At 37.6% G+C, this 26,326-nt stretch overlaps 1 protein-coding gene across 7 annotated transcripts in view; it reads right to left on the bottom strand.

Annotated features, from left to right (window-relative positions):
- Positions 1-26,326, bottom strand: part of MCTP2 (multiple C2 and transmembrane domain containing 2) — a 223,110-nt gene that overhangs the window by 73,509 nt on the left and 123,275 nt on the right. For all 7 annotated transcript variants that reach the window (XM_001488295.5, XM_005602819.4, XM_070267404.1 and 4 more), the window contains exons 13-17: positions 23,789-23,891; positions 22,316-22,418; positions 8,647-8,748; positions 6,602-6,676; positions 4,369-4,488 (exon numbers count right to left, since the gene is read on the bottom strand). In XM_001488295.5, the coding sequence (XP_001488345.3) occupies positions 4,369-4,488; positions 6,602-6,676; positions 8,647-8,748; positions 22,316-22,418; positions 23,789-23,891 (503 nt within the window). The remainder of the gene's footprint in view (positions 1-4,368; positions 4,489-6,601; positions 6,677-8,646; positions 8,749-22,315; positions 22,419-23,788; positions 23,892-26,326) is intronic.

The raw sequence follows: 26,326 nt of genomic DNA, 5'->3' as shown, positions 1-26,326 counted from the left end.
TAATGCATTTGCATTGTGACATGGGGATATACAATAGAGCACCCACACACACACACATTAGAAATATGGGCCTATCTCTCTGATAGTTACCATTCCAAGACATTTTGAAGGAATATATTAATGTAGATAGTTACTTTTCTCTACTCTTATCCCTTATTTTGGACAACCTGGAATTCTTGAAAAGAATATGAAAAGTATAGATTCCTTCCATGGCTCCTCCATTTGGTTGTTTTCAGCCTTCACTGTCCCCTTGAAAACTCTTCTGCATCATCTAAGAGCTTCTCCCAAAAGTGGGGAAAACATAACTCAGACTCCAATTTGGGGCTCAGCCTGAAGCCAGGCACTGAGGTTTTCCAGACCATCCAGCTGGATTCCAAGGATTTCAAATGCATGTGATTCCCAGAGCCTAGGCTGTTCCCCAAAGATATTACAGACATTTCTACCTTTTGCTTCTTTAATTTTGGCTCCATGTCTTGTGAATATAATAACCATGACTGAGAATTATTCCCACCCATATAATGAGAGTTTCTTTCCCACAAAGCATCTTGGAACAGGCTTAGGTCCCATTCACAACATCTAAATATATATCCACAGTGACCAATATGGTTGTCCCTAGAGTCACTATCATCTATCTAGATACAAGGACCACAATCACTGCGTCCTGGGCATCAATGAGAGGCGGTATGTCCCATGGTTAAACACATGGACTTCTACAGCCCCATGGTCTGGGTTTAAATGCAAGCTCTGCCTCTTAAAACCATAGGAACTGACACTTTGTTTAACCTCTATGAACACAGTTTTCTCATCTGTAAAAAGAAGGTAATAACTGGCACCTAAATCAGCAGGTCGTTGCAAGAACTAAATGAGTTAACATTCGTAAAATGCTTAGGACGGTGCCTGACACCGTAAGAGCTGGTACGACATGAGCTGTTAAACATCGCGGGAGTTCAAAGTCTCTGTCTGGAATGACCATGTGCACGTCTGTGAAATAGCACATATATTTACAAATCCATTCATAAGGAAATATAATATAATGCTTCTTCTAGGCATGATATTTTAGTTACATTTGGCCTCCATCAATAAATCGTCACCTCATATTAATTTGTCTGTCATTTGGGAAAATTGAGAATATGCCTTTTTGAATGAAAAAAGGAAAAAACTTATCCACTTCTGACTGGAAAGCGCATGGACCTAGATCTTAACAGGCTGCTTTTGTTTAACCCCTGCTTTCAACAAGACATGATATATTCATACACGCATCCATAGGAATCCTCAGAAAATGTACGGTTGGCTTTCATAAAGTTTTAAAATTAACAGCCAGAATATACCAAGCACAATCCTATAACATTCATGCTTTGTATCATCTGAAAATGGAGATATTAACATGATGTGAATAGGCTATTTTATGTTATCTGACAAAACAGACATAAGAAAAAAATTCCTATGGTTCTGTCCTCAGCCTGTGTGCGAGTGTCACGGACTGTACCTCTAGCGGAAGGAAAAGCCGCACTGGGGACTGGTGCAGCCAAAATGGTTCTTTTCACACCTGCGCAGTGAACTCTCAAATACCACTTATCCTAATTTCTAATGTAGAAAGGCCTTCAAATGTAGTCCCATTTAATAAATCCTTGACTTAAGACCTTGCTTCAGACCACCACGAAATTGTTCTGCTCCTATCATGGCAGGGTAAGTGGATGAAGTTTGAACAAATGATGACATTGATGAATAAAGACCAGGAACGGCATTCTGTCCTCAGGAAATCACAGGAGAACATCAGCGTGTGCCACCAGCGAGAAAGATGGCACTCTCGACAGCGCAGCAAGGAAGAGAAGGAGCCAGGCTTCAGAGTCACAGTCTCTCTTCCTCGCTCTCTGGCCCAGGGCACCTGATGATCCAACATTTTGCAGAAAGACAGCCCTTAATGGAGTCTCCGAAAGTCAGGGCCACAGCCCTACAGCCAACGGTGGCCTCCAGGTGTGGATCGCCTATCAGTACAGTACAGGACGCTAACAGAAGTCTGTAAGCAAGATCCATGGAAGCAAAATGTTTTCCAAAACAATGAAGGCTTGGCTACCTATAATCTTATTTTTTACAAAAGGGAGACAAATATATTTTTTACTTTATCCTAAAACTGCATTTTCTTTATATGTTCTTACTTTAAAAGCAGAAATACTTTTGGAAGGACTGTCATGATATTAGTAACAAAAATATTCTCTAGTAAAACTAGACTTCATTGGCTTAGGGAGGAGAGAGAGCCACCTCTCTATATCTGCTGTAGCTCTGAGATCACCACGCTGGTTAAAGTAAATGTAAGAACAACATTCACATGGAGAGTTTCAAATTAAAACTGAAAACTTAAGGTGTTGAAGTGAGCACTCTTCATTCCAGGACCTTCAGGAATATTCAGAGAGAGAGTTCATGCATGTATCCTTCCTAATTGATTGTGCCTTCCTTCAATCATGTCCAAAACAAAATGGTGCCCATACACACATAAGTGGGGCCACCCACAGTGTCATATCCTCACGTATCCTTGCAAAATTACACTTTAGCGAGCCAGCAATAAGAGCATCACATTTATTTTCCATTCTGTAGGCCTTAGAGATTTGAAAGGATGATGTGGCAGTCTGCACCCACCAGCTTGGCAGAGGGATCTGCCGTGTGGCATCCACAGAGAGGACATACTCAGGGCACAGGCAGTGCAGATGTGGCCCCACTGCCAAGGCTTCCTTCCCGTTCAGAAGTCCCCTCTATTAGACAACTTATTTCTATTCATTTGTTCTAATCTCTCTCCAGATCAAGCCGACAGCCCATTAATCATTTCTGTCATTCCCATACGTAATCCAGTGCAACAGATCTCTGTTTTTCTAAAAATCACAGTGCCAGAAACCTAAGCTCAAGAAGAGGAAATCCTCTCCTCCTCACAAGGGCTGGCTGGGGTGCTGACTGGAAGAAGCCACCAGTTGTGTTGACTTTCTTCTTCTGTCCAGAATCACAGAACATTCCATGGAAAGTTTTTAAAGAGAATTCAGATGGGGAGATTGAAGAGGAACCCAAGACATGATGCCCTCAGCTGAGGAGAGCATGAGAAAGGGAAGCGCGTGAATAAATGCCAAGACAAAGACAAATACGGATTAATGAAATCCTTCTTCATGTTTTTGTTAAGGCCAATTGTTTTGGCAACTTCAGACCAAAGAAAAAGTACATTACAGGTCAAGGCTGCAGCCTTCACAGGTCCTCTACATCCTGAAGCAACGAAAAACTAAAATTAACTAGACCAAACAGAATGTTCTCCAATGGCAAAGAAAAAGGCCTCTTATGGAGCTGATATACTTGTTTGCCTAATAAAGGTGGGAGTCACCTTGAACCCATTGACATCTTGGGCTTTTTTTTTTTTTTTTTTTTAAATGAGGACATGAGGTAGAAGAGAGCATTGACAACAGAAAACAGGAGACAGAAGAACCACGATCATGACTTACTGAGGATCACGACTCAGACCATTCAGGTACAGAAATTAATGGCATAAAACAAAATGTACAAGATTAGCAGTTGAGAGACTTGGTTTCTCCTCCCATGTCGGACATCACTGGTATGATGCAGGAAGAGACCCTTCACCAATGAAGGAGAATGCCCTGAGACGTAAAGTGAGGGCACTGCACCAACTTTCATGTCCTTACAAGATTCTTGGACTGTCAGTGGCTGGCTTAGGTGATTGTGAGGTCTCTCGTAGCTCTGAGATTCTGCGGTTTTACTACGCTCATAAGGATGGCCAATGCTATCAGAGAGAAGTAAGAGTGCATTTCACATACACTGGTAGTTCTCCTTTGTGGTGTTGAGTCAACTTAGAATGTGTAGTGATCAGTTATGTCTCAATTGGTTTGATATGAATAATTTTTATCTATCAAAATCTGTGAATGATTTACTTAAATCATGAATTAGAGCAATTTAGTCATGTGATTTTTCAAAAAACACTGGTATTTACTAGTATAGAAGGAGAGAAATACAGACAAGGTAGGGACTATACAAACATGGTTATAGTAACTACCACAAAAACATTGAAATATATATATATATATAATTAGATCTCTTAAACCTACCAAGAGATAGCACATGAGTAAGATTTGGGTAATTTAAGGGTAAATTCGACTTAAGTACAGTCTTAAAAAGACATCACCTACATAATCACCTATGCTGTAATATATTTTAGAAAGACGAATGCATACTTTTATGTTTTAAAGTTTCCTTACAGGTGTAAACTTCAGCTATGTTGGATGTGTTATCATTCTGCTTTATGTCAGTAAAATAAAACCCGTCTGCATTTGGATCTGGGACTCAGAAGCAAATAATTTGAACATAAAAAAGGAAGCTTACCACAAATGCTATTGCACTTCTCAATGTGGATTCCCACTGGAAGCAGCTTTTAAGGAACTGTATTGTATTCCATATTGCCATGGTGATTCTTTTCACACGGTCTGCATCTCTTGATAAGATCTGATTTAAAAAAAAAGGAAAAACAGGGAACTAGATTTAAGTACTCCAAGTATGCTCTTAGGATCTTCCAGCATGGCCATTTAAATTATATTTTGTATAGCTGCCAATTAAAATAATAATAGAAAGGAAAAGTCCTAATACTTCTAAAATTCTTTTTAAAATATGACCATCCATAGAGGAAAAGAAAATCCAATGCATTTTATAGCTCCTTTGATGGAGGGTAGCATCTTTCAATAATGTTCAGCACAAAACTGAGCTGGTTAAAGCTTCAGCACCCAGGCTTCCGGTGTGTGTGAATTTGTGTCTGTGTGTGTGTGTGTGTTTGAGAGAGAGACAGAAAGAATGGGAATGAGTGTCTATGTTGTCTAGCTTGGAAGGAAATGGATACATTTATAGTAGAAATGTACAAGTATTTCAGTTCATCTAGTCCAGAAGAAAAAGTCTAGAGGCAAGTATAGTTCTAGAAAGGGAATCCAGTTCTTCTAGCTGTGCAACTTTGGGCCAGTTTCTTTTCTTTTCTTTTTTTGAGGAAGATTAGCCCTGAGCTAACTACTTTCAATCCTCCTCTTTTTTCTGAGGAAGACTGGCCCTGAGCTAACATCCATGCCCATCTTCCTCTACTTTATATGTGGGACGCCTACCACAGCATGGCTTTTGCCAAGCAGTCTCATGTCCACACCCGGGATCCGAACCAGCAAACCCCAGGCCACCGAGAAGCGGAATGTGCACACTTAACCACTGCGCCACCGGGCAGGCCTCTGGGCCAGTTTCTTAATCTCTCTCTTATTCAGTGGGGTTGATTTTAGTACTTACCTTGCAGATTATGGAGAGAAGTAAGGGTTTAGAAAAACGCCTGTCACGCAGTAAGTGCTTTTAAGTATTTGCATCATAAGCACGAGTTTCAACTTTATGAAAATCTGGGGACACTTTGTGGTGAGAGGCAAAAGGGGGGGATCCTAACATACCCCAGGACCTCAGCCCCAAATCTCCTGGTGCTCCCTGGGCCCAGCCCACCCCCCATGGAGGTGTGTTTGGAAAGGAAATGTCTTCTCTCCCAGGCGTAGGCAGATTCATTTCAGTGTGTTTGCAAAGCAGCTACCCCACCTACTTCAACTCAGGTTTTAACTTTCAAGTAAACAGAGCAAAAGGCAATAATAATAATACAAAAATAAGACGTTTACTCAGATTACATAAAATAAATATTACACTCAATGTTATGGCAGACAGAAACTAAACATTTGGGATGCTCTCTTCAAAAGACGCTGAAGGTCTTTCCCAAGTGTGCCCAGAAGTTATGGGAAACAAAAGGATGATGAGATGCCTTTATATTTAACCGCTTTATGTAACCCACAGCTGCTCACCACACAGGAAGTGCTGGAAGTAATAAACACTTTAAAAAGGGACACTTTGTTCTTTGTTACACAACCAAAGAGGGACAATAGGTACTGAGTGAGATTCTGAACTGTTTCTGAATAGGATAGGGAGGGACTCTGAAAAGAAATGCAAAGGTCATGTTAAAAAAATGTGAAACCTCCCGGACTGATCTTCACTTTTTGTTGAACTGATGAGAGAGGAATTAAGGGTGACAGGTAGAGGGAGAGAGAGTGAATTTCACATGAGGCAAATGCCAACACATCCTAAATTGAGACAACACAAAAGTGGCAGGAGCAGCTGTGGTAGAATCCAAGGCTAGACGTCTCTAAAGATCCACTGGGTTAATCCCTTTATGGACTCCGTGGGCAGAATACCTCCTTGCAACTTCGAAGGACTAAGATGAAAATGGCTGCAATTAAAGAGGGGCAGACAGGACAAGTAAACTCCGGAGAATGTTTATGCAGGCTTAAGGCTAGGAATGTTTGTTGATAGAACAACGCAGGAGATTAGCAAAGGGCTGACACCTCTGCTTTATCCAGTAGCTATGTTTCAAGTCTTCTCCTTCTTATTGGACTGACTGAAGTCCTCCTTTAGGATGAGAAATGGAGACAAGCAGAAAGGAATGAAGAGATAGGGAGGGGAGAGAGAGAGGGAGAGATGCAAACAAGCAATGACAATTAAGTACTTGGGGTGCTGGGTGCTGAGTGTACCCACAAGCCAGTTCACCGTACAGACCTACCTTTTTGGATAGCTTGCGGCCATCTTCAGCAAAGCGTTTTTCTCTAGGAGTAAAGGTCCTAATACTTGCTTTGATCTAGAAAGACGACATTGTTAAAAAGAGTAGAATTTATATGGACTTCATTCTTCTCCTTTTCTTCTTAAAGACTTGAAGAACATGGAAACCAATACCCACTGACCTAAGGCCTTTAGCAGGGAGCAGAGAAATGGTGGCCACCCCTGTGCTTTGAGTGTGTTTCTGGGGACATCACGTCAGCCTGACTCACGTGGGTCACACTGCATGGGAGACTCCAGGGGGCTGTATCCACTTTGCGAATCAATGGAGCTATTTTAAACCACTGCAGAGACTGGGTTCATGAAGTTCTCAAACTGATGGATTTAGGTTTGTCCAAATCACCATACTGAGAAAAACCTCAAAGAGAAGAATTCGAGTCCTTCTCCTTTACATCAAATGGACAACTGGAAAATCATTTCACTAACATATTTTCTATTTAAGACTTTTCCCCCCTAAAACTCAGGTTTCACCTGTGTCCGGTCTATATGCAAGTGCTTGTCAAAAGGAAATAGGAGATAAAGGGTGAGCTGTGATGTAACATGCACATACGATGTCCGTGAAGAGAAAGGGAAAGCTATGGGGAACAAGAGGAATTAACAATAGCCCCCCACACTGGAGACTGTGCCCAGAGTTCTAGCATTACTGGGAAGAAAATAGAAAATTCTCCTGCCATTGATTTTATAAACAATTCCCTAAAGACACTAAACGAGAAGCAGTGTAGCATGGGAATAATCATAGAGTCAGAAAGATCTGGATCTCTTTGCTGACTCACTCATTTATTAGCAAATCAGCTCCTCTGTTTAATTCCATTTGCTCATCATAAAATGGCATTCATGATACCTATTTACCAGGTTTATTGTGAGGATTAAATGGAATAATGTCAGAGCCTGGCACATTATAGGTGGCCAAAAAATGGCAGTTATTCTTATAATTACTTCAAAGCTCCATTACTCTACATTCATTTATACCACTATCTGGATCAAACTGTGCTCTTCTTACCCCTTCTAGAATCTACTGTTGACACCATGGCATGTGAATGCTCACAGCGAAGTAGGCCATTTTCCTGCATGCCTACAATTTCTGCTCACAACAGTTGAATTGTACGCCCACCAAGAATCAACTGTGCTAATTTCAAAATCTATTTATGCCAGTTTACCCATGATTGCAATTCTATATTTTAATTAATTATTATATAAATCAATGAAATACAAGCACAGACCAAAAGAGTTGAAATTTATGTTGCTCGAGAAAGCCTTCATAAAGGTGGGTCACTACAAACATACTGTTATTGAGGAATTGACTATATGGAAAAACAATCTGGAAGAATTCTATATTGATTATTCTGTGAATGTCTTTAAAGTATATATCCTCTTCAAAGAAAGTGAAACTAGAAATTACCATAGATATCTTGGGTGTATTATGTAAAGAATATGTTGTAGAAGTAAAAATAACAAATCAATGCCCAAAAAAAATGATTTGGGGCCCACACCTAAAGATGGGCAAACAAATGTATATTTACATATTTCATATTAACCTAAGGTTTAAGATACACTTAAAAAAATTCCTCCTTTAACTACAGTTTCCAATTGAGTAACTACTTGTCTTGGTAATACTGGATGGCAGGACATCTACTACAACAATTAAATAAGGTGACAGAGGCTTGAAAACCTCTCTGTCCAATAGGCAACTATCGCCTTGGATGATCACAGGGAATAAAGCTAAAAAAGGAATTTTCTCCTTTATTTTTTATTTTTTCCTTGCCATTTAGATTTATTGAGAATTAAACACCATCAATTCTCCTGGCTCAACTGGATTAAGAGCAGTTGAAACTGGAGAGTCCAGCACTGATTTTACGGCTAAGTTTTAAAACACTGCTCTCTCTCTAGCTGCAACAATTCTGAAACATCTTACATTGATTTCAGCCTCTCCAGGCTGGTCACCTTTTACTTGAGCTGCAGAGAATGTGGGAGGTATGGGCCAGATAAACTTACCGGATTATATATGAGGTCCATCTCCAAGTAAATAACTCCTTTAAAAGCTTGTTCTAAATCTTTATTCTTCAGCACGTAACAATTTGGTTGTCCATCTCGAATCTGTCATAAACAACAGACAAAATACAAACTTTCTGTGGGGTTTAAACTGGATGAACAGGCAAAGCTGAGGATGCAGAATGGACACACAGATGATGCAAATATTAAATCCATCATAAACCAACTTTTAATTCTAGAGTGCTGTTGTAACTAATAAAAAGATAAAGTGAAAAATTACCAGGCTGAAACTGGTGTATGAATGGAAAATTAGTGGTACAAATTATTACTAAGTCTATTCAGGCTTTCTTTCAAAAATCCCAGAGGTTATACATTTTTATTTATTAAAAAATGATGAATATCCTACAAAATTCCTGGCCAGTACTCCATAAGATTGCCAAGGTCATGGGAAAAAGGAAAAACTTGGAAACTGTCATAAATCAGAAGATTAAGGAGATAAGATGACTAAATGCAGTGTGGTACCCTGAGTTGGATCCTGGAACAGAAAAAGGCCATTAGTGGAAAAATTGGTAGAACCCAAATAAAGACCAGAGTTTAGTTAATAGTAATGTACAATGTCAGATTTTTTGGTTTTGATAAGTGTATCATGGCAATGTAAGATGTTAACACTGTGGGAAACTAGGTGAGGGGTATATGGGAACTCTGTCTTATCTTTACATCTTTTCTATAGAGCTAAAATTTTTCCAAAATAAAAAGGTTATTGAGATATTTTTCAGAAATGAATAAAGGAACCAAGTTTTAAAAAATGATCAGTGTTTCAGAGCCACAGAGCAATGCACATTAAATAAATCAGTGTAGCTAAAGTTGAGGTCACAATCCAAAAACTTTGAAAAGGCACAAGTTCCTCTGAGATCCTCTCTGGGCCAGCATCTCATATTAGTTCCATACACTAACTACCTGCGGGCCCCAGCATGTAAGACATCTAAGAAAAACATCTCCTATATCCTTTTGGAAATAACCTGACTCCCATTAAGGCATCTTCTTTTCAGGTTTGATAGCAGCCATGCTCTGAGTACACACAGTAGTAGCATATGTATTGATTAAACTTCTGGCTTATAAGAAGCATGCCTGGTAACTCCTAAAGGCCATCGGCAAAACCCGAGCTGACCAAAAGCTCCATTTGGGATTGCAAGGATCCAAGATTCGAAATAACACAGGAAATTTGAGGCCATGAAATTTGAGCCATATTTTAAATGACTATTGCTGTCACTACAAGCATTCAGCACAAGTGTTCTTATAAACAGTGGTGGAAATGAGTTGAATAAGTCATGAGGGGAAACAGAGCCATTCCACTTTACAAGGGAGAGGTCACCTTCCTTCCCAAAGTCACCCCACCTCTCTCAGACTGAATAGGTTTTAAACAGAAAGATGGTTTTCCTGGCCAGTGGCTAAGGGGAAGGGGGTGCCCCATAAAGACCTGGTTTCCTTCCTAAACGGTGTCCAAACAGGATTCTGAGCTTCCTCTTTTATCCACAGTCTCACTTAATAAAATGTGGGTGTTAAAGTTGAAAGAAATAAATACAAAAACAGCATGACAATGTGCCAAGCTGACTTCGGCCCAGTTGAGCTTTGCCTCAACCCACAGTCATTGTACCGTTAGCTTAAAATTTCCATGATTTCTTAAGGGTGAGGGAAGGTCAGCAGAAGAACAAGAGGTATCAGTATAAAAAGAAATCTTCTATAGTAAAAGAAGCTTTTTGTTGTTTTTTTTCTGATTTAGTAAATGATCGTTTCCTCTTTCTCAATGTCCTAGTCTTGTGTCAGCACAACTCAGAATCCGCCTAGGGACACTAAGGCAATTTTCAAAACCAGAGATATAATTAAGGCTATTCAGGTTTGGCATTTCAATATAACATCATCTTAAAATATATAAATTACAAGTTTAAAAATTTGTAAAAAGTTCGAAAAATTACATAAAAAAACTAAAATCCCTTTGAACTTCCATAAATATCACAATTCCTTCCCCGGATGGAAATTAGATAAGAATTTGGCAGGTATCCTCCCAAAATTTTGATTTATGTTCATAAATATATCCCTGAAAAAAGTATTTTACACTTTGTGCCAAGTGTCAAGGTGTATGTATTTTGCAACTCCATTTTGTATCTATCAATTTGCTTTGATAATTTCTATCACATATAGCTCTGTCTCGTTTCTTTAAACTGCACAAAAAGTGAATAAACCACAATTTATTAATTTTCCTATTGATGAACATTTGGTTGATTCCACTGTTTCAGGCTATCTGCCATAAGGAATATCTTTTGGGAAAAGGTAAAGAATAAGGGAAAGAGGAAATCTACTACTTAATATTTCATTATATTTGGGATACGTTTGGGCTAAAAATAGGTCAAAGCATTTGAATATTTAGTGTCAAAATTAAGCTGAAATAGTAACCAAAGAGACTATGTTTTAAATATTTTCCTTTACCATAGTCGTTACATAATTGAATTTCCAACATGAGAATACGGGATAAAAAGTTCTGTAACATCCCAATTTGCTGAACACCCCAAATGAGAGTATTTATATAACAGGAAATGACAACTAAACATATACTCTTCCTGCCAAGAAGTATGTTTATTATTTATACTTAGAACTCTGAGAATTATTTCTAGCAGTTTATAATTTTAAAATCTCTGTTAAACAGGACAATTAAACACAGCCAAAACAAAATTTATAGCAGAGACTCTATACATACTTTCATCTTTAGGTATGAAATAGTTGCTCCAATTAAGTTCTAAGCTGAATTTTGAGATCTCTGTCAGTCAAGGCAAAAAGGAACGATACGGTTTTCAATTTATGACAAAAGGAGGTCTCTAAGGTCATTTGCAGAGTCTTCTTGGGCTGACATCCGGGAGGCTTTCATTTCACTCAAATATAAGGGTCACCAGATAAAATAATAGTCTTTCATGGAAGCAACTCAAATGCCCATCAACAGATGAATGGATAAAGAAGATGTGATATATAAAAAAATATATATATATATATGAATGGAATACTACTCAGCCATAAGTAAGGACAAATACCATATGATTTCACTCATATGCAGAATATAAACAAACACAAAGCCAAGGAGAACAGACTGGTGGTTACCAGAGAAGAATGGGTCGGGGGAAGGTAAAAGAGGTAAAGGGGCATATATGTACGGTGAAGGATAAAAACTGGACTATTGGTGGTGAACAGGAAGCAGTCTCTACAGAAACTGATATATAGTAATGTACACCTGAAATTTACACAATGTTATAAGCCAATGTGACCTCAATAAAATAATTAAAAAATAATACTAGATAATGTCTTTAAATTCAGTGTTACAAGAAAACTTTTCCAAGTGACTTATGACACATCTTTGCAAACGCACTGGCCTTTTCATAGGTGAAGAGTGCAGCTATTAAGCAATAATTTGGGGAAGGCATCTCTGCAGGACAGTAATATAGATGTAACCTAATTAGGAATGCAACTTTCACAATCAAGGAAATGGACACTTTTATGTCCCTTTACATTATTTTCAGAAACAATAGGATATATCTAAAAGCTTTTATCCAGAGCATGCTAACAATTAATTCCTAGTTAAACTAGCCAGTGAATGAAAAGTGCAGTACGTCTGTTTCTGAGTAATAATTCAGGATTTTGGAGCCAGAGGACAAGTTACATAGAAGATAGTCTGATTTGAGTTTTAATCTGACCTCAAATCATCTTTAAACTATTCAATTTTTCTTCTATATAGAATTTTAAATCTGTTTAAACAAGCTTTAAGCATAGTAAATACAAAGAATTTTTGAAAAGTTGGGTTATAAAATTAATTGGTGAGTCAAAGAAATATATTCACTATCTAAGAAAACTAAACTCTTTTATAATCGGCATATAACAGAGGTTGGTAGGCAAGAACAGAGAACAAATCTTTTTCTCATCTGGAACTCTTTTTAAAGAATTATCATTATTATGCTTTACTATAAAATTCTTTGATGTAACAAGATATCAACTGATTCAATAGCAGAGTTAATCAGAATCAGTATGATGGAATAAACCCATCAGTTGGCTTAGGGAGGAAAGATACACGTTCAAGATCAAAATCCAAGCTAGAGAGTCATATAGATTCCCTCAGTTTGACCTTCGCATAAGAAAATGGAGACATTTGGGCGTAAATAAGCATTACTCTATCAGATGCTTTTCATTCTACACAGAAGGGAAAACAATGTGACACCACCACAATACACCAGTTGATGCGCACGCAAAGTGACTCTCCAATGAATTATCATGAGGACAGACACGTGGCTGGGCAAGAGGAAAAGAAATATGCTTTCCTTGGTAGTGATTCACATTCACGTCGCCACTTGGAATTAGGCCTGCCTCCAATGGCATGAGTTAGAGACAGCAAGAGGGATTAAAACGCCCACAGTCATTGTTTGCCTGGACACAAAGTCAACCAGCAGCCAGCAGAGGCAGCACTGAGCTCATCACCCCAGACCCTCTTTGCTTAAACCTCAGCTCTTCTCCGTTCCCAGGCAATCCATCCCATTTACTCTCTGCTCCGAACTTAGGAAATGGCAGAAAACCTGGTGTAGCCAGCATTTCTTATCAACTTCTCTCTCTAAAATATAAGCTATCCTTACGAATGTAACATATATTAATTGTAAGGATTGTGCAAAATTTACAAAAAAGGTTAAAGAAAACAATTTTTACATTACATTTTTAACAAATAAACACATCTTTAGTTTTTAATGTATATTTGTATGTGTTTATCTTATAAAAATAGGATCATAGTCATTGGCCAAAATTTGAGACTCTAGAGGCAGATGAACTGAGTTTAAATTCTGGCGTGGCCACAGCATGGCTGGATAACTCTGGATAAGTTATATAACTTCTCTGTTCTTCAATTTCCTAATCTATAAAATGTGAGTACAAAATGATACATATCTCAGAGGCTGTTGTGAAATAATCAAGAAAAAACACTAAGAACAGCGACAAGTACCTAGAAATTGCTGTTAACATCTATTTTCAGTCTTATTTTAATTTATATAGTTTTTAATCACTTGTCTTTTAAATTAAAAAACAAAAAGTATGGGAAACATTCCCTAATGTAATAATAGATTCTTCTACATAATTTTGAATAGATCTTTACAAATATTCTATACCTACCTTAAGCAATCCTCCACTGTAAGAATGCTTCCAATATTTAACAATTACAAACACTGTGATGAATTTATACACAGATATCTTTGGGCATCCATGATTCACTCCGAGAATAAATTCCTAGAGGTGGAACTGCTGAGTCATAGGATGCGCCTCGTTTTACGGCTTTGGCAAGCACTGCCAATTTGCCCTCCTAAAATGCTGTATAACATTTATACTCCTGGCCTCAGTGAATGAGCCTGTCCATTTCCTTGCAACTTCGCCAACCGTAGGCATTTTTATTTAATATACAGCAATTTCATAGGAATAAAATGGCCTCAGGTTGTTGTAATATGTGCTTTTTTATAAGTGATGTAACTGAACATTATCTTTCATATGTTTATTAACAGTGGGCCACGGTAGGGCTGTGAAAACAGACAGACTTGGATTCAATTCCCATTTCTGGCATTTAGCATCTGTGTGACCATGGGTAATTACTGTATCTCTCTGAGTCCCAGTTTCCTCTCTAGAATAGATACCCAGAAGATAAGTACTCAAAGATATGTGTATATTAAATTTTAATCCATTTCATCAAGGTGCTTTCTACAAGCCTTATAGCAAGTCATGCTCCCTCCAACAGCATTTGAGAGTCCTTTTTTCTACAACTAATTATCACTGCTAATTAAAAATATTTACTATTTGTTAATCTGATTGCTTAAACTAATTTGATCATTTAATTTACTAAAACAAGGGTGATGAAGATGATAGCTTATATTATAAATGTTTACTGTGTGTTACTGTACTCACTTCACATTTACCAAATCATATCAGTCCTCACCATAGACCTCCAATGAAGGTATTACGATAATATCTTCATTTCATCAAGGAGGAAATGGAGACAGAGAGGTTAAGTAACTTGTCAAAAATCACACAGCCAGTTAGAGGAGAAGACTGTGTGCCAAATCAGGTGGCATGGCTCCATCTTCTGCACTCCTGACAACCACAATCATGGTTAAATAAAGCATGAGCCTGTCACATGCTTTTTAGCTATTCCAATTTCTACTTCTTTGAATTAACTTTTCTCCTAGGTTGACTTGCCTTTTTCTTACTGATTAAAAAGAAACAACCTTTTACATTAGTGACATCATCCATTTGGTTTTATGCTACAAGTATTTTTCGCCAGTCTCTCCTTTGTCTTTTAATTTACAGTGGCAATTTTGGTTTTTGCCATCTTGACATCTTAACGTTTTTTTTTTCCTTTGTTATTCTCGCTTCACTTTGCTTACATAGGATTTCCCCATTATTTTATAGTTTTATTTACAGTTTGTTTCAAGTGCTTGACCTTTAATCCATCTTGAAATAGCTATTGTGTTTGGTCTAACACACTGACACATTTTCCCCTGATGGAAAAGCAACCCATTTTCCCAGAATCATGTACATAGAAATCACTTAGTCCATCCTTTCCTCAGTGACTTCAGGCTTCAAGTTTATTATGCATTAAATGATCTCCAATTATTTAGCCTTTTGTCACATCCTTCAGTACAGTTCTCGAACTTCCTCAGGTAAGTCTTAAGCATTATAATTGTTTTTGTTTCCTGCTATTATACTCTTTGATGCTGTTTTCAGGTTTTTAAAATGTTTTCCTATTAGGTATGGCAACTGATTTCTTTTTACTTAATTTTGATCTTGTTTATACTTTACTGACTTTTTTTATTCCAATGTTTCTATTAATTTTCTTTATATTTATAGATAATATCGGATATTATCAGATAGTACCTGCAAATAATATGTCCCCTTCATTAAAATATAATTTATTTTTTCTTATATTTTTGCATTGGCTGGATCTGACATTAAAGGCTTAATTTTTAATTGTTAATTCATAAGCATATAAGCTCATTAAATTCTTGCAACAATCCTAGCAGTAAGAATTATTGTTATCTTCATTTTAAAGAAGAGGAGATAGAAGGAATATCTCTAGTGTTTCGGGAATAAGTTTGATGTTGGTGATATAGGTATCGGTCATTGTGGTGAGGCAGTGGTCATCAATTACTATCTCTTTAGACAACTTTTCATAATCAAGAATGGATCTTAAATTTTATCAGGTGCCCCTTCTGCATCTAATGAGATTGTCAAGGTTTTTTTTTCTCCTTTAATATATCAATGATATAAATTACACAATTACATATCCTAATGTGTTGAGTCTTACTGGTATTCCATGAAAAGTATATAATTTCCTTTTTATTAAATTTATGTTTTTGATATCAGAATTATTCTAGTCTCAGGAAATAAATTCATAAATTTTCCATTTTATTTTATGTTCTTAATAAATTTCAATAACATAAAAATTGCCTGTGCCTTTAAGGTCTCAAAAACTTGTTCATGAAATGATTTGGATCTGTTATTTTCTTATTTGGGGGAGGGCAGGGGGCAGAGAGAAAAGGGTGGAATGATTTGGTAACTTTTTCTGATATTTCCATAATTAATTATTTTCACTAAACAGTATATTCAATACCTGATATTCAAATTCCTCATATTTTTTAAGATAATTTCCCTTGCTATTTTTACACATTAATTTCTCCAAATGCGGAGCTGTATTATATTTATAGTTAACTGGGGGAGATTTTAAAACTTTAAAATTCTCAAGTTCTCTCACAGCATGTCTCCATATTTATTTGAGTTTTGTCTCACACTCCTCTATAAAATTTAGTTGTCTTTTTCATAGCAATCCCTATATTTCTTGTTGATCCTCATTCTTAATAGCATACGTTTTTCTCTTTTTTTTTTCATTAGCCTTGTAAATGGCTTGCCTTTTTCATTGATTTTGTGGAAAACTAATATTTGGATTTATCAAATACATTCTTTATATATTTTCTATAGTATTGCTCTTTTTTTAATCTTCATCAATTCCTTTCTCCTTTCCTTAGTTTTATTTTACTTCCTTTTGTTGAGACACTTAATTGATTTTCAACCTTTGTTGTTTAATTATAAAATCATTCAAGGTAAGAATTTCCTCTGAATAATACTTCTGGCCCTTATCCACAGTTTTATTCAGTATTTCATTGTTAACTTCTAAGAAGTCTAAAATTGCAGTTTTGGTTTCTACATTAGCTACTAGGAACTTTTTTTTCCACCAAGTGTTTGGATATTTGTTTCAACTTTGTTATTAGTTTCTATTTGAATGGTCCTGTGGCCACAGTACCTTTTCTGCCTTTTCGGAATCTACAGAGGCATTTTGGACCCACAACATAATCAATATTTAAACATGTTAAATGGGTATTGGAACAGAATAGTTTGCATATTTACTTTACATACTTTAGATCATACATACATACTTTACATACATACTTTAGATCAAGTTTACTACTTATTCTCTCAAGTTTGAGAACCACCACTTTAGTATGCCTAAAATTCAGCTGAGAACTCGCTACAAAAGGGGAGATTCCAGGATCTCATGCCCAGAAATGTAGTAGCTGTGGATGCTGTGCAAGGACTGCTGTTGTCAGCATCCACCGCCTGGAATGTGGACTTCCAAACATTTGGGCCTGTAAGAAACATCACTTCGCAACCTTATTTATTTTTTGCTTCTGATATTTTTGAAGCTAGCTAGATAATATATATTATCATTTTGTGATTCTAATTTTGTAATTTTTTCTAGCATTTCAAATATTTTATATATATACTCATTTACATTTCTACAGGAAATGATTCACATAAATGTTCAAGTCTGTTACAACTTTATTGGTAACTGTTTTTTAACCCACAAAATAACCTCCTCTACACTTCTGACTTACCTTTTATTTACATTAGTGTGTTATCCTTTGGCTCATCCACTTCCGTATTGAGGTGTCTCAAAGCAACAGCAGTTAGATTTTACTCTTTGTCTCCTTGTGACAGGTTTTTCCATTTAATAGAAAAATTTACCCTATTCAACATTTAGCATCATGCATGATATGCTCAGAATTACGCTTGCCGCCATCTTGTTACAGGTTAAAGTTCCTTCTTCTTCCTTGTTAGAGGAATCCCACTAGTCATTCTTCTTTCTCCCTTAGCCTGTCTGTCCTAGCCAAATATCATCCACCGTACATATTACATGTGGTTCATGAAAATTCCAGCCTATGGGTACCCTTTCCTAGTTTCCAGGCCAACAGAAAAATGTGCCTTATTTTGTCTTCCTTTATTTATTTGAATAAACAGACTGGATCAGGATTAGACGGAGAGGAGAAGTGAATATCTGTGTTCAAAAATCACCATTTTAGTCCTGCTAAAATTTTTATGTGGTTATACAACCATAAATATTAATGTAAAGTAAACTGTAAATATTATTTATTTTAATGGTCAAAATTTCAGCATTAACTTAAGAAAATATGATTGTGTAAGTGTGTCCATTACGATGTGTGAAACCCATCATAAGTGAAACTTGGGCAAATACTTAATTGGAAATGCAAATGAAGATTTGCCTGGACGTTTATTTGGTACAAGCAATTATGGAAAATTTGTCCCATAAAACTAATTAAGTGAAGCTGTTATTGGTGCAGCTAGTTATTGTACACATGGATTCGCAGAGAAGGCTAAGGCATTCATAAAGCCCTCTGCTTCTGATTACAGATTCACTGCACATGTTGGCATGGCTCGCGCAAGAGGACTCCAATTTGTCACAAAACGCAGGACCTCGTCAAACTGTAGATGATTCCTTCTTACATATAACAATAAATATATGCTTTTCCTATTTTACAGAAAGGTGATTTTCAACATCTTCCTAAATGGGCCCATTAGATAATTCTGAGAGTATAAACATATGTCAGAATAAAAAGGGATGACCCAGAGGAGAAGAATCCAGACTGATTTTCAGGAGAAAGTTTGGATCACTTTATTGAGGAGAGAAATGTTAAATAAATCTATGGAATCAGATAATTATTAGGAGATAGTGTCTATGTTGGAAATGTTTTAAAACTCTAAAATATGCTTATTGTTTTCCAATGCATATTTACTATGTTATGGATCAGAAGATTTTTGGACTATTGTGGAACTGAGCAAATATTAGAAGCCTTCAGATTATAATCCATTCCAATCACAATTTTCTATAGTTTTTAGTCATGAGTACAAAGTTTTGCATATCTATATAACCATTTCTTTTCTGCTTTTTCTCCCCAAATCCCCCCAGTACATAGTTGTATATTTTAGCTGTGGGTCCTTCTAGTTGTGGTATGTGGGATGCCGCCTGAACGTGGCCTGACGAGCGGTACCATGTCTGCACCCAGGATCCAAACCAGCAAAACAAAGTGGAGCATGCAAACTTAACCAATTGGTCACGGGGCCAGCCCCTATATAATCATTTTTTTAAGTAACTGTTTTTTCAAAAGTTGAACAGAAATGAAATGCATGGAAGAATGACTCATTGGCCTGGATTCTTTCAATTCTGATCTATATCTAAGCGTAAGTATGTCCTTAGAACAATTCACCCCCATTAACAGATACGCTGGTTTTAGAATATGGATTTTAAATGAGCCAATAGTCAGCCAGCGCATTCATCCTGATTAAAAGATATAGTGAATTCAGAACAGGCTCTTTATTTAACAGGCTGAAATGCACTTAGCACATTACCATTTTGAGAGAGATTAAAAGTTGAAGTACACTTGATGCTTTATACTTAGACATTTTAAAATGTAGTTTGCATTTTCTCTAAAGGTATAAATCACGTTTGAGTTTATGACTTGATTAAAGAAAATGTATTCTCACAAAAATTATTCACACTCTTCTCCAAGCGATACAATTTTTGTTTTTAAATATAAAATAAGGTATTATCAAATACAGTTCCAGATCCTATAGAGATAATAGTGAAGTGCTACTGACTCCATTTTTATGATTCTCTCTCGTATGAATAAAGCAGAGAAATGAATTCTTCCCCTAACACAGCGAAAATCAAAAGATCAATGAAATAATGAACAACTTAAAATTTGCCTGTTGTAGATACTGAGGGTTATGGCATTCGTCTTCTATCATATTTACATTGTAGGTAGGGAATATATTTATTTGGAGAGCACATGTTACAGTGGACCACCGGATATCAGGAAGAGCCACACAGATCCTAAGATCTGATCACCTTCCCAATTTATTCGCCAAAGAATCAGAGATGAATCTGATTGAAACAGCCACACTGAAGAATAGCTGCTGAAGCATCTTCTTCAGCAAAACACTTCTGGGCCCTAAAGTCCCTAAGGGGAAACGTGGCCCAGGCCATGCTGCCTTTACAGGGTGGGGCCTTTGTAGATCTGGATGTGCCACAGCCCTTTTATATTAGAAACAAAGAGTGTAAACCAAACCAAGCACTCCTGGTTTAAAACCTCCCTGTGCTTTCCCATCACCACTAAGAAAGAGTCAAAGTCTTGCCAACTTTCATCACTCCTCTCCCAGACCCCCCATCCCTGTGTCCTTTCTTATTCTACATCCGCTCTTCTCCACCAGGCTCACAGCATCCCAGCCACACTGCCGGGCCAGCCCATGGAAAATTGCACCCCTTCGCCACACACATATTCTTGGAGCCTCTTTCCCCTTACTTTCTACACAGCACCTTCTACCATCTAACATACTATCTACTGCTTTTGTTTTGGTTTGTATATTATCTCCTGTAACCAAAAAAATAAGTTGCAGTGGCAGTGCAGTCATTGTTAGAGCACTATCACCTAAAACGAGGCCTGGCAGCACCTGGACACTTGATAAACATTTATCAAAGAAATGAATGCATAGATCGTGGGGTATCTCATCAGCAACCTGAGAAAAGCTAAGCGGGTTGGGGGGTTGCTTGCCTTTAAATGAAGTCTTTCACAAATCCTTCTACCTTGTATTTTCAAGGATATAGTTTGAAAACTGTATTAATTTAGGTCACTGGCTCTCCACTGGAGTGATTGTGCCCCCTCAGAATATTTGGTAATGTCCAAAGACGTCTCTGATTGTCACAACAGTGATAGGTGGATGGGTGCTACTGGCACCTACTGGGGAGAGCTCAGGGATGCTGCTAAACATCCTATAATGCACAAGTCAGGCCCCACAACAAAGCATGATCCATCCTAAAATGTCAACAGTGCTAAGGTTGAAAAACCATAAACCTGATTTAGCCGGAGATAATTTCTTAGATCTAACTCAACAGCACACAGAAAACAAAACACACATTAGGAGAAAGGGAGAGAGGGAAGAAAGTGGGTCAACTTGTTGGCATTACAGGAAGACCAAACCCAAAACTTTTACATGCAAAACAGAGAAACATTCAAAAAGACATGCAAGTGTTCACCCAACAAGGAAGAAAATATGCTGCTAAGGATTTATCTATAAAAACAAGAGAAGTGTCCAAAAAAAATGTGAGAGAAAAAGGGAACTGAATTGTAAAGAAGGATCTTTGTTTCTCATCCCTTTAGATCTTTCTAAAATTGTGTCCCATGTTCCTGTAACATGCATTCTTTCAGGAGTAACTGGCAAAGTTGTAATAAAAACAAGGAGGGAAATCCCAAATTACAATCTCCTTTCAGAGAGTTGGTGTGGCCTGCTGCTGGCAGCTCAGAGCATTTGGCAGGAGCTGGCTCTAAGAGGGAGCAGCTGCTCCTCCACTCTCTTTGAGTAACATCAGGGATATGAGAACTTGGGGAGAAATTAACCCAACAATCAAAAACCGAAGAGATATTGAGAGGTGCAGTGTTTCTCCCTCTGTAAACATCATGTGAGCTCGTCTAATCTCATGTTTAAATTACAGACTGCTCCAACCATGGAAAGGCACTAATAGCTTTGGAAAAATAAGTCTTTGGAAAGAAATAAATAAAGCCTTATTGACTGATAAAGCCATAATGACTCTACAACAAATTATATTAATGGTTGGATAAAAACTGAAATTCACTCTTCTAGAATACATTTGGTACAAGTATTAATGTCCAGTTATTAGGTGAATCCAGATCCCAGCTTCCCTCCTTTACCCATATAAAGACATCATTTGGTGCTTTCTCCCCTGAATTTTATAGGGTATCTTTTCATTCTGGTATGTTATCTTTTAGCTGGACTACCAGAAACAGCCTTCCTTTCCAAGAGATGCTCTCTGCTTTCTTCCACAAAGCAGTTTTTGAGACTGAAAGAAAATATGACTACAAAAAGACAAACAGATCTTTTTAAAAAATGGTCTTCAGTAGAACTGATACATGTATGTGTTTCAAATCAGTCACAGACATCTATTCCTTGAAACCAAAGAGAAATTCCCATCTTAAGACGGAAAGATTGAGACTCAATTTTGACTAGTCAAAATCTTTTGGTTGGTTTAATCAAGATTCAACTAACACATAGAGAAAATCATGTTACTTTTTATCTGAAACTACTAAAAATACTGGATAAGAAGAAGAATAAAATAATTGTTTCCTACTACAGCTGGGAGTATTTTTTCCCCCAGATTGACAAAGATAAAGCATCTCTAGACTAGAGAAACTTGTCAACTGTAAAATGGCTCTCAAATTGTGTATTAACACAGGTAACTTACAGACAGCAAGGGAATGGCAACTTTTCCAAGAAAATCAGGGGGTTTATCTCCATCTTCATCAAACACTGTCACTTCCAAAACATCATGGATATCTTTAATAGGACTGAAACAAGAAACACACCATGTATTATATACAAAAACACGCAAGCGAAGTCTGCTCCACGAAGATCTGAAAACATGGTTTCGCTAATTAAGTCTGTATGTCCTTAGAGCATAAAACTACCATTTAATTAAATTCCAAAAATTAAATCAAACTGACTGTATTCCCAAACCTTCCATCACAGAAGATTCAGACATCCACATGAAAAAAAAGCCAACTTTTTTACTATGACACTTTCCATGTATATGTGCACTCAAGGGTAAGACTGTTCAAGTAACAGGATGAAGAGAAAGAATGGGAGACAGAATGAGGAGAGTAAGAAGACAGTGATTTCAAAGCAGCTTCCGAATAAGATGAGCAAAAACAAGATTTTCTTGACTTAAATTAATGAAGAATTCTCTTTAAAAAGTGGTCAAAATCACCATTTGCTGAGATCCATAGAAAATTTCCTATTGTTGAAACACAAAATAATAAAAATCCCATGCATATTGAGAAACATTTTTTATGTTGACCAGAATCCAGACATCAGCAACAACGGAAAACGGGGCCATGTCCATTGGCAGTCTGTTGGGCAAACAAGAGACTTGAGTACGGTGATCTGCAAACTTGCTGAGCAAATTTAGTCCACTTCTCATAGATCCTTGAGAACTTTCCACTATACCATCAACTCCATTCAAAAGAAACTTTATTCTTTCGGTTATAAGCACAGATAGAGCATTTCTTCAGCATCATGAGGGCAGTGTGCCACCATTTCAACCAATTTCAACAGGCATCTCCTCTTGATGGTCAGGTGCCTTGGAATCTAAAGCAAACTAGAAAATACATCCAGACTCCTAAATGCCAAAGTTAGAAAGAGGGGGCAGGGCATTGCCGTGGAGCAGGTCATTCAATAAGCTGAAATACAAAAACCCTTTGGAAGTTTTCGAGAAATCACAGATAATCTGTATTTTCCAAATGACTCTGGCAGAATACATATCTTCAGGCATTAAAATAATGTTGTAACATAGACGTTCCTTGAATTTAAGGCAGGTCTCCATTTGTAATTTTCGTTAACCCAGGAATGAATTACTCTGGATATATGGAAGCTTCCATCTACTCACAGATTAATTTAGTCACTAAAAGATTTACTCTACAAACGCCTCCTATAACCCTCCCTTCCAGTTCTGAATGCTCTCTTCTATTATTAACACCACACTCTATAAAATGAAAGGATAAAAGGTTTTCAGAAGGAAAAAACAATAAAATTCATTCTTTGCACATAAAAATGGACAGAAATTTCCACTCAAGAGCCCCGGCCTGCCCCAAACCTATCAGAAATAATTGGTCTCTAAGTTAGAGCCACTCCTTGGTATTCCAGAGGCTAAAGCACTTACAATGTAAAAACTTTGTTCCACTCAGGGTTGAGGTTTTTGTAAATGGTATGTGTCTGAAGTCGGTCATTGCCTAACTCCAACAAGCAAAAAGGATCACTCTTTCCTGGAAGAGAACACAGACATTGGTCAGAGACAAATGGCTCTCTAAAGTGACAGAGGCAAAGTAAACAAAAGCTACGCACTTTGATGACAATAAAATTGTGCTTGCTCAAAGAGCGAAGGTGAGCCTCTCTTTCCAGCAAGCCCTGTGGAAGCGCGATATAGGAATCTGGGAGATGGACAGAGCCTACAAGTCTTGAAATGTTAGCATACTTAACAGATTGGGACTGATACACAATCCACATGCAGTTTTGAGAGCCAATGGCCACATAGGTTTCATAGAAGCAGCTATCAATTTGGCACATGAGAGAGTCCACTTTTGTGTTTTGTTTTAAAACAGAAGCTCGTCTCTGTTTCCTTCCTAAATTCTCTTTGAGTCAATATAGATTATTACTCTTCTATAACTGGAAGCCTATGATAACTTATAGGCTTCACATAGCTGTGAACAAAGTGAGAAAAAGTTTAAACACGGCGATCTAGGCATTAAAACTCTGCTCTGGAGTGACTGGCCACAAACACATATAATCCTATATATTTAGTACTTTATGACAACATATATGTGACATTTTTGGTGCTCCTAAACATGCAGAAGTATAATTCTATAAAGTAAGTTCAAAGTTTTTATCTAACAAAGAAAATGAAGCTTAACTCTTATCTCACCTCATCTTTTTCCACCCTACCTCACATATCTTCCAAAAGAAAAAAGAAGAAAAAAATCAAAAATCTAAAGCTGGACCAGAAATTACCAGGTAAAAATGCTCTCCCCTATTGTTAGGTTTGGCAGAGGGATTTAGAATCGGAACTGCCAGCGAAAGAATGAATGGTTCTATAATGTCCATACGACATGAACACATTGCCCGCCTCTGCAGCACACGGCACTTTACAAAGCTGTAGCATACTAAATTAATTGGGGGCATAAGGACAGATGCTCCTCCAACAAATGGCCAAGGAATCCCAGGCCAGGGCCTAATGCAGAGAGTGCTCAGGCCTCTTGACCTACTGGCCTACCATTCAGGTCACTGAACTTACATCTAATTCACTTAATAACCAGGAGCTCTGAGGTGCTGCACTTCAATAGAGAACTGACATGTACAGGAGGCTGCATGAAGACTATATTTCAACAAAAGGAGAGAAGAAGAGCAGATGCGTGGGTAAGGGTCAGTATTAAACAGGAGATTCCATGCAACTGACTAGTGGCCTGGACAGTTGGATGCCTGACCAAAGCTTTTAAGTCAATGCCATTATCTCAGCGGCCTGGAGACAGTGATCAAGCCGTGGACATAAATGAATGAGCTGGGTTGTCAATTATAAATAGTGGAAATGGTCCCTGCCTAGATTTAGTAGAAAAGCAATTTAAATTTAAATCTGATATTAAAATAATATCAAACAGCTCTCAGAATCATTGCAAAGATTGGAACATCAGGCTTGAAAATCACTAAGAAACCAATGACAGTTAGGAAGACTTAGGCACAAAAATCACAGTGAGTATCTCACCCCAGGCAAAGTCTGGTGTGGACTCTGCTTTCCAGGAAAACTGGTCCCCCAGGCACTCTTGTCCCTGGACCCTGAGTGTGGCTGCCTCTACTGTGAATTCTCCACTCCTGCTTCTTTGTTTCATTTGAAGTTGATGTCAAGGCCTCAGAGGAAGAACCAGATTGCTCCTGCCTGGCCAAAAACCCGTGTCCTAACAGCCAGGGCTCAGAAAGAGGAAACAGATCTTCCTTGACTTACAATGGGTTACATCCCAAGAAACCAATCGTAAGTTTAAAATAGCTAAGTCGAAAGTGCATTTAATATACCTAACCTACTGAACCTTATGCCTTAGCCTCGCCTACTTTAAATGTGCTCAGAACATTTACATTAGCCTACAGTGGGGTAAAATCATTTAACACAAAGCCTGTTTTATAACTAGTGTTGAATAGCTCGTGTCATCTATTGAATACTGTACTGAAAGTGATAAACGGAATGGTTGTTTGAGTATAGAATGGCTGTAAGGGCAACGGTTGTTCACCTTTATGATCACAGGGCTGACTGGGAGCTGTGGCTCGCTGCTTCAGCCCAGTGTCACAAGAGATGTGTGTACCACACATCGCGCTAGTCTGGGAAAGGATCAAAATTCAAAATTCGAAGTACGGTGTCTAAGGAATGTGTATTGCTTTCACTCCGTTGTAAAGTCGAAAAGTCATAAGTCGAACCATTCTAAGTCAGGGACTGTCTGTACTGGCTTTTCAGCTTCTGTGAATGAAAGTGGGCTGTGACCCCTTCTCCAAAAAATACAAAGTGAAACGTCCCCACCGAGAAAGGGTTTCAGATGCTGGGCAGCCAAAATCAAATGAACGCAAAAATCCATGTGCATCTGCAAAAAGCCTTGCTTATTTAAAGACAGGTTTACTCTGGAAATGCATTTTGCAGCGATGGGGTAGGGATTGGCTGGGGAGG

The sequence above is a fragment of the Equus caballus genome, chromosome 1 (assembly GCF_041296265.1).
Source record: "Equus caballus isolate H_3958 breed thoroughbred chromosome 1, TB-T2T, whole genome shotgun sequence".
Classification (NCBI taxonomy): Eukaryota; Metazoa; Chordata; class Mammalia; order Perissodactyla; family Equidae; genus Equus; species Equus caballus.
Note: the sequence above shows the minus strand (reverse complement) of the source record. Positions and strands in the feature narration are given on the sequence as shown.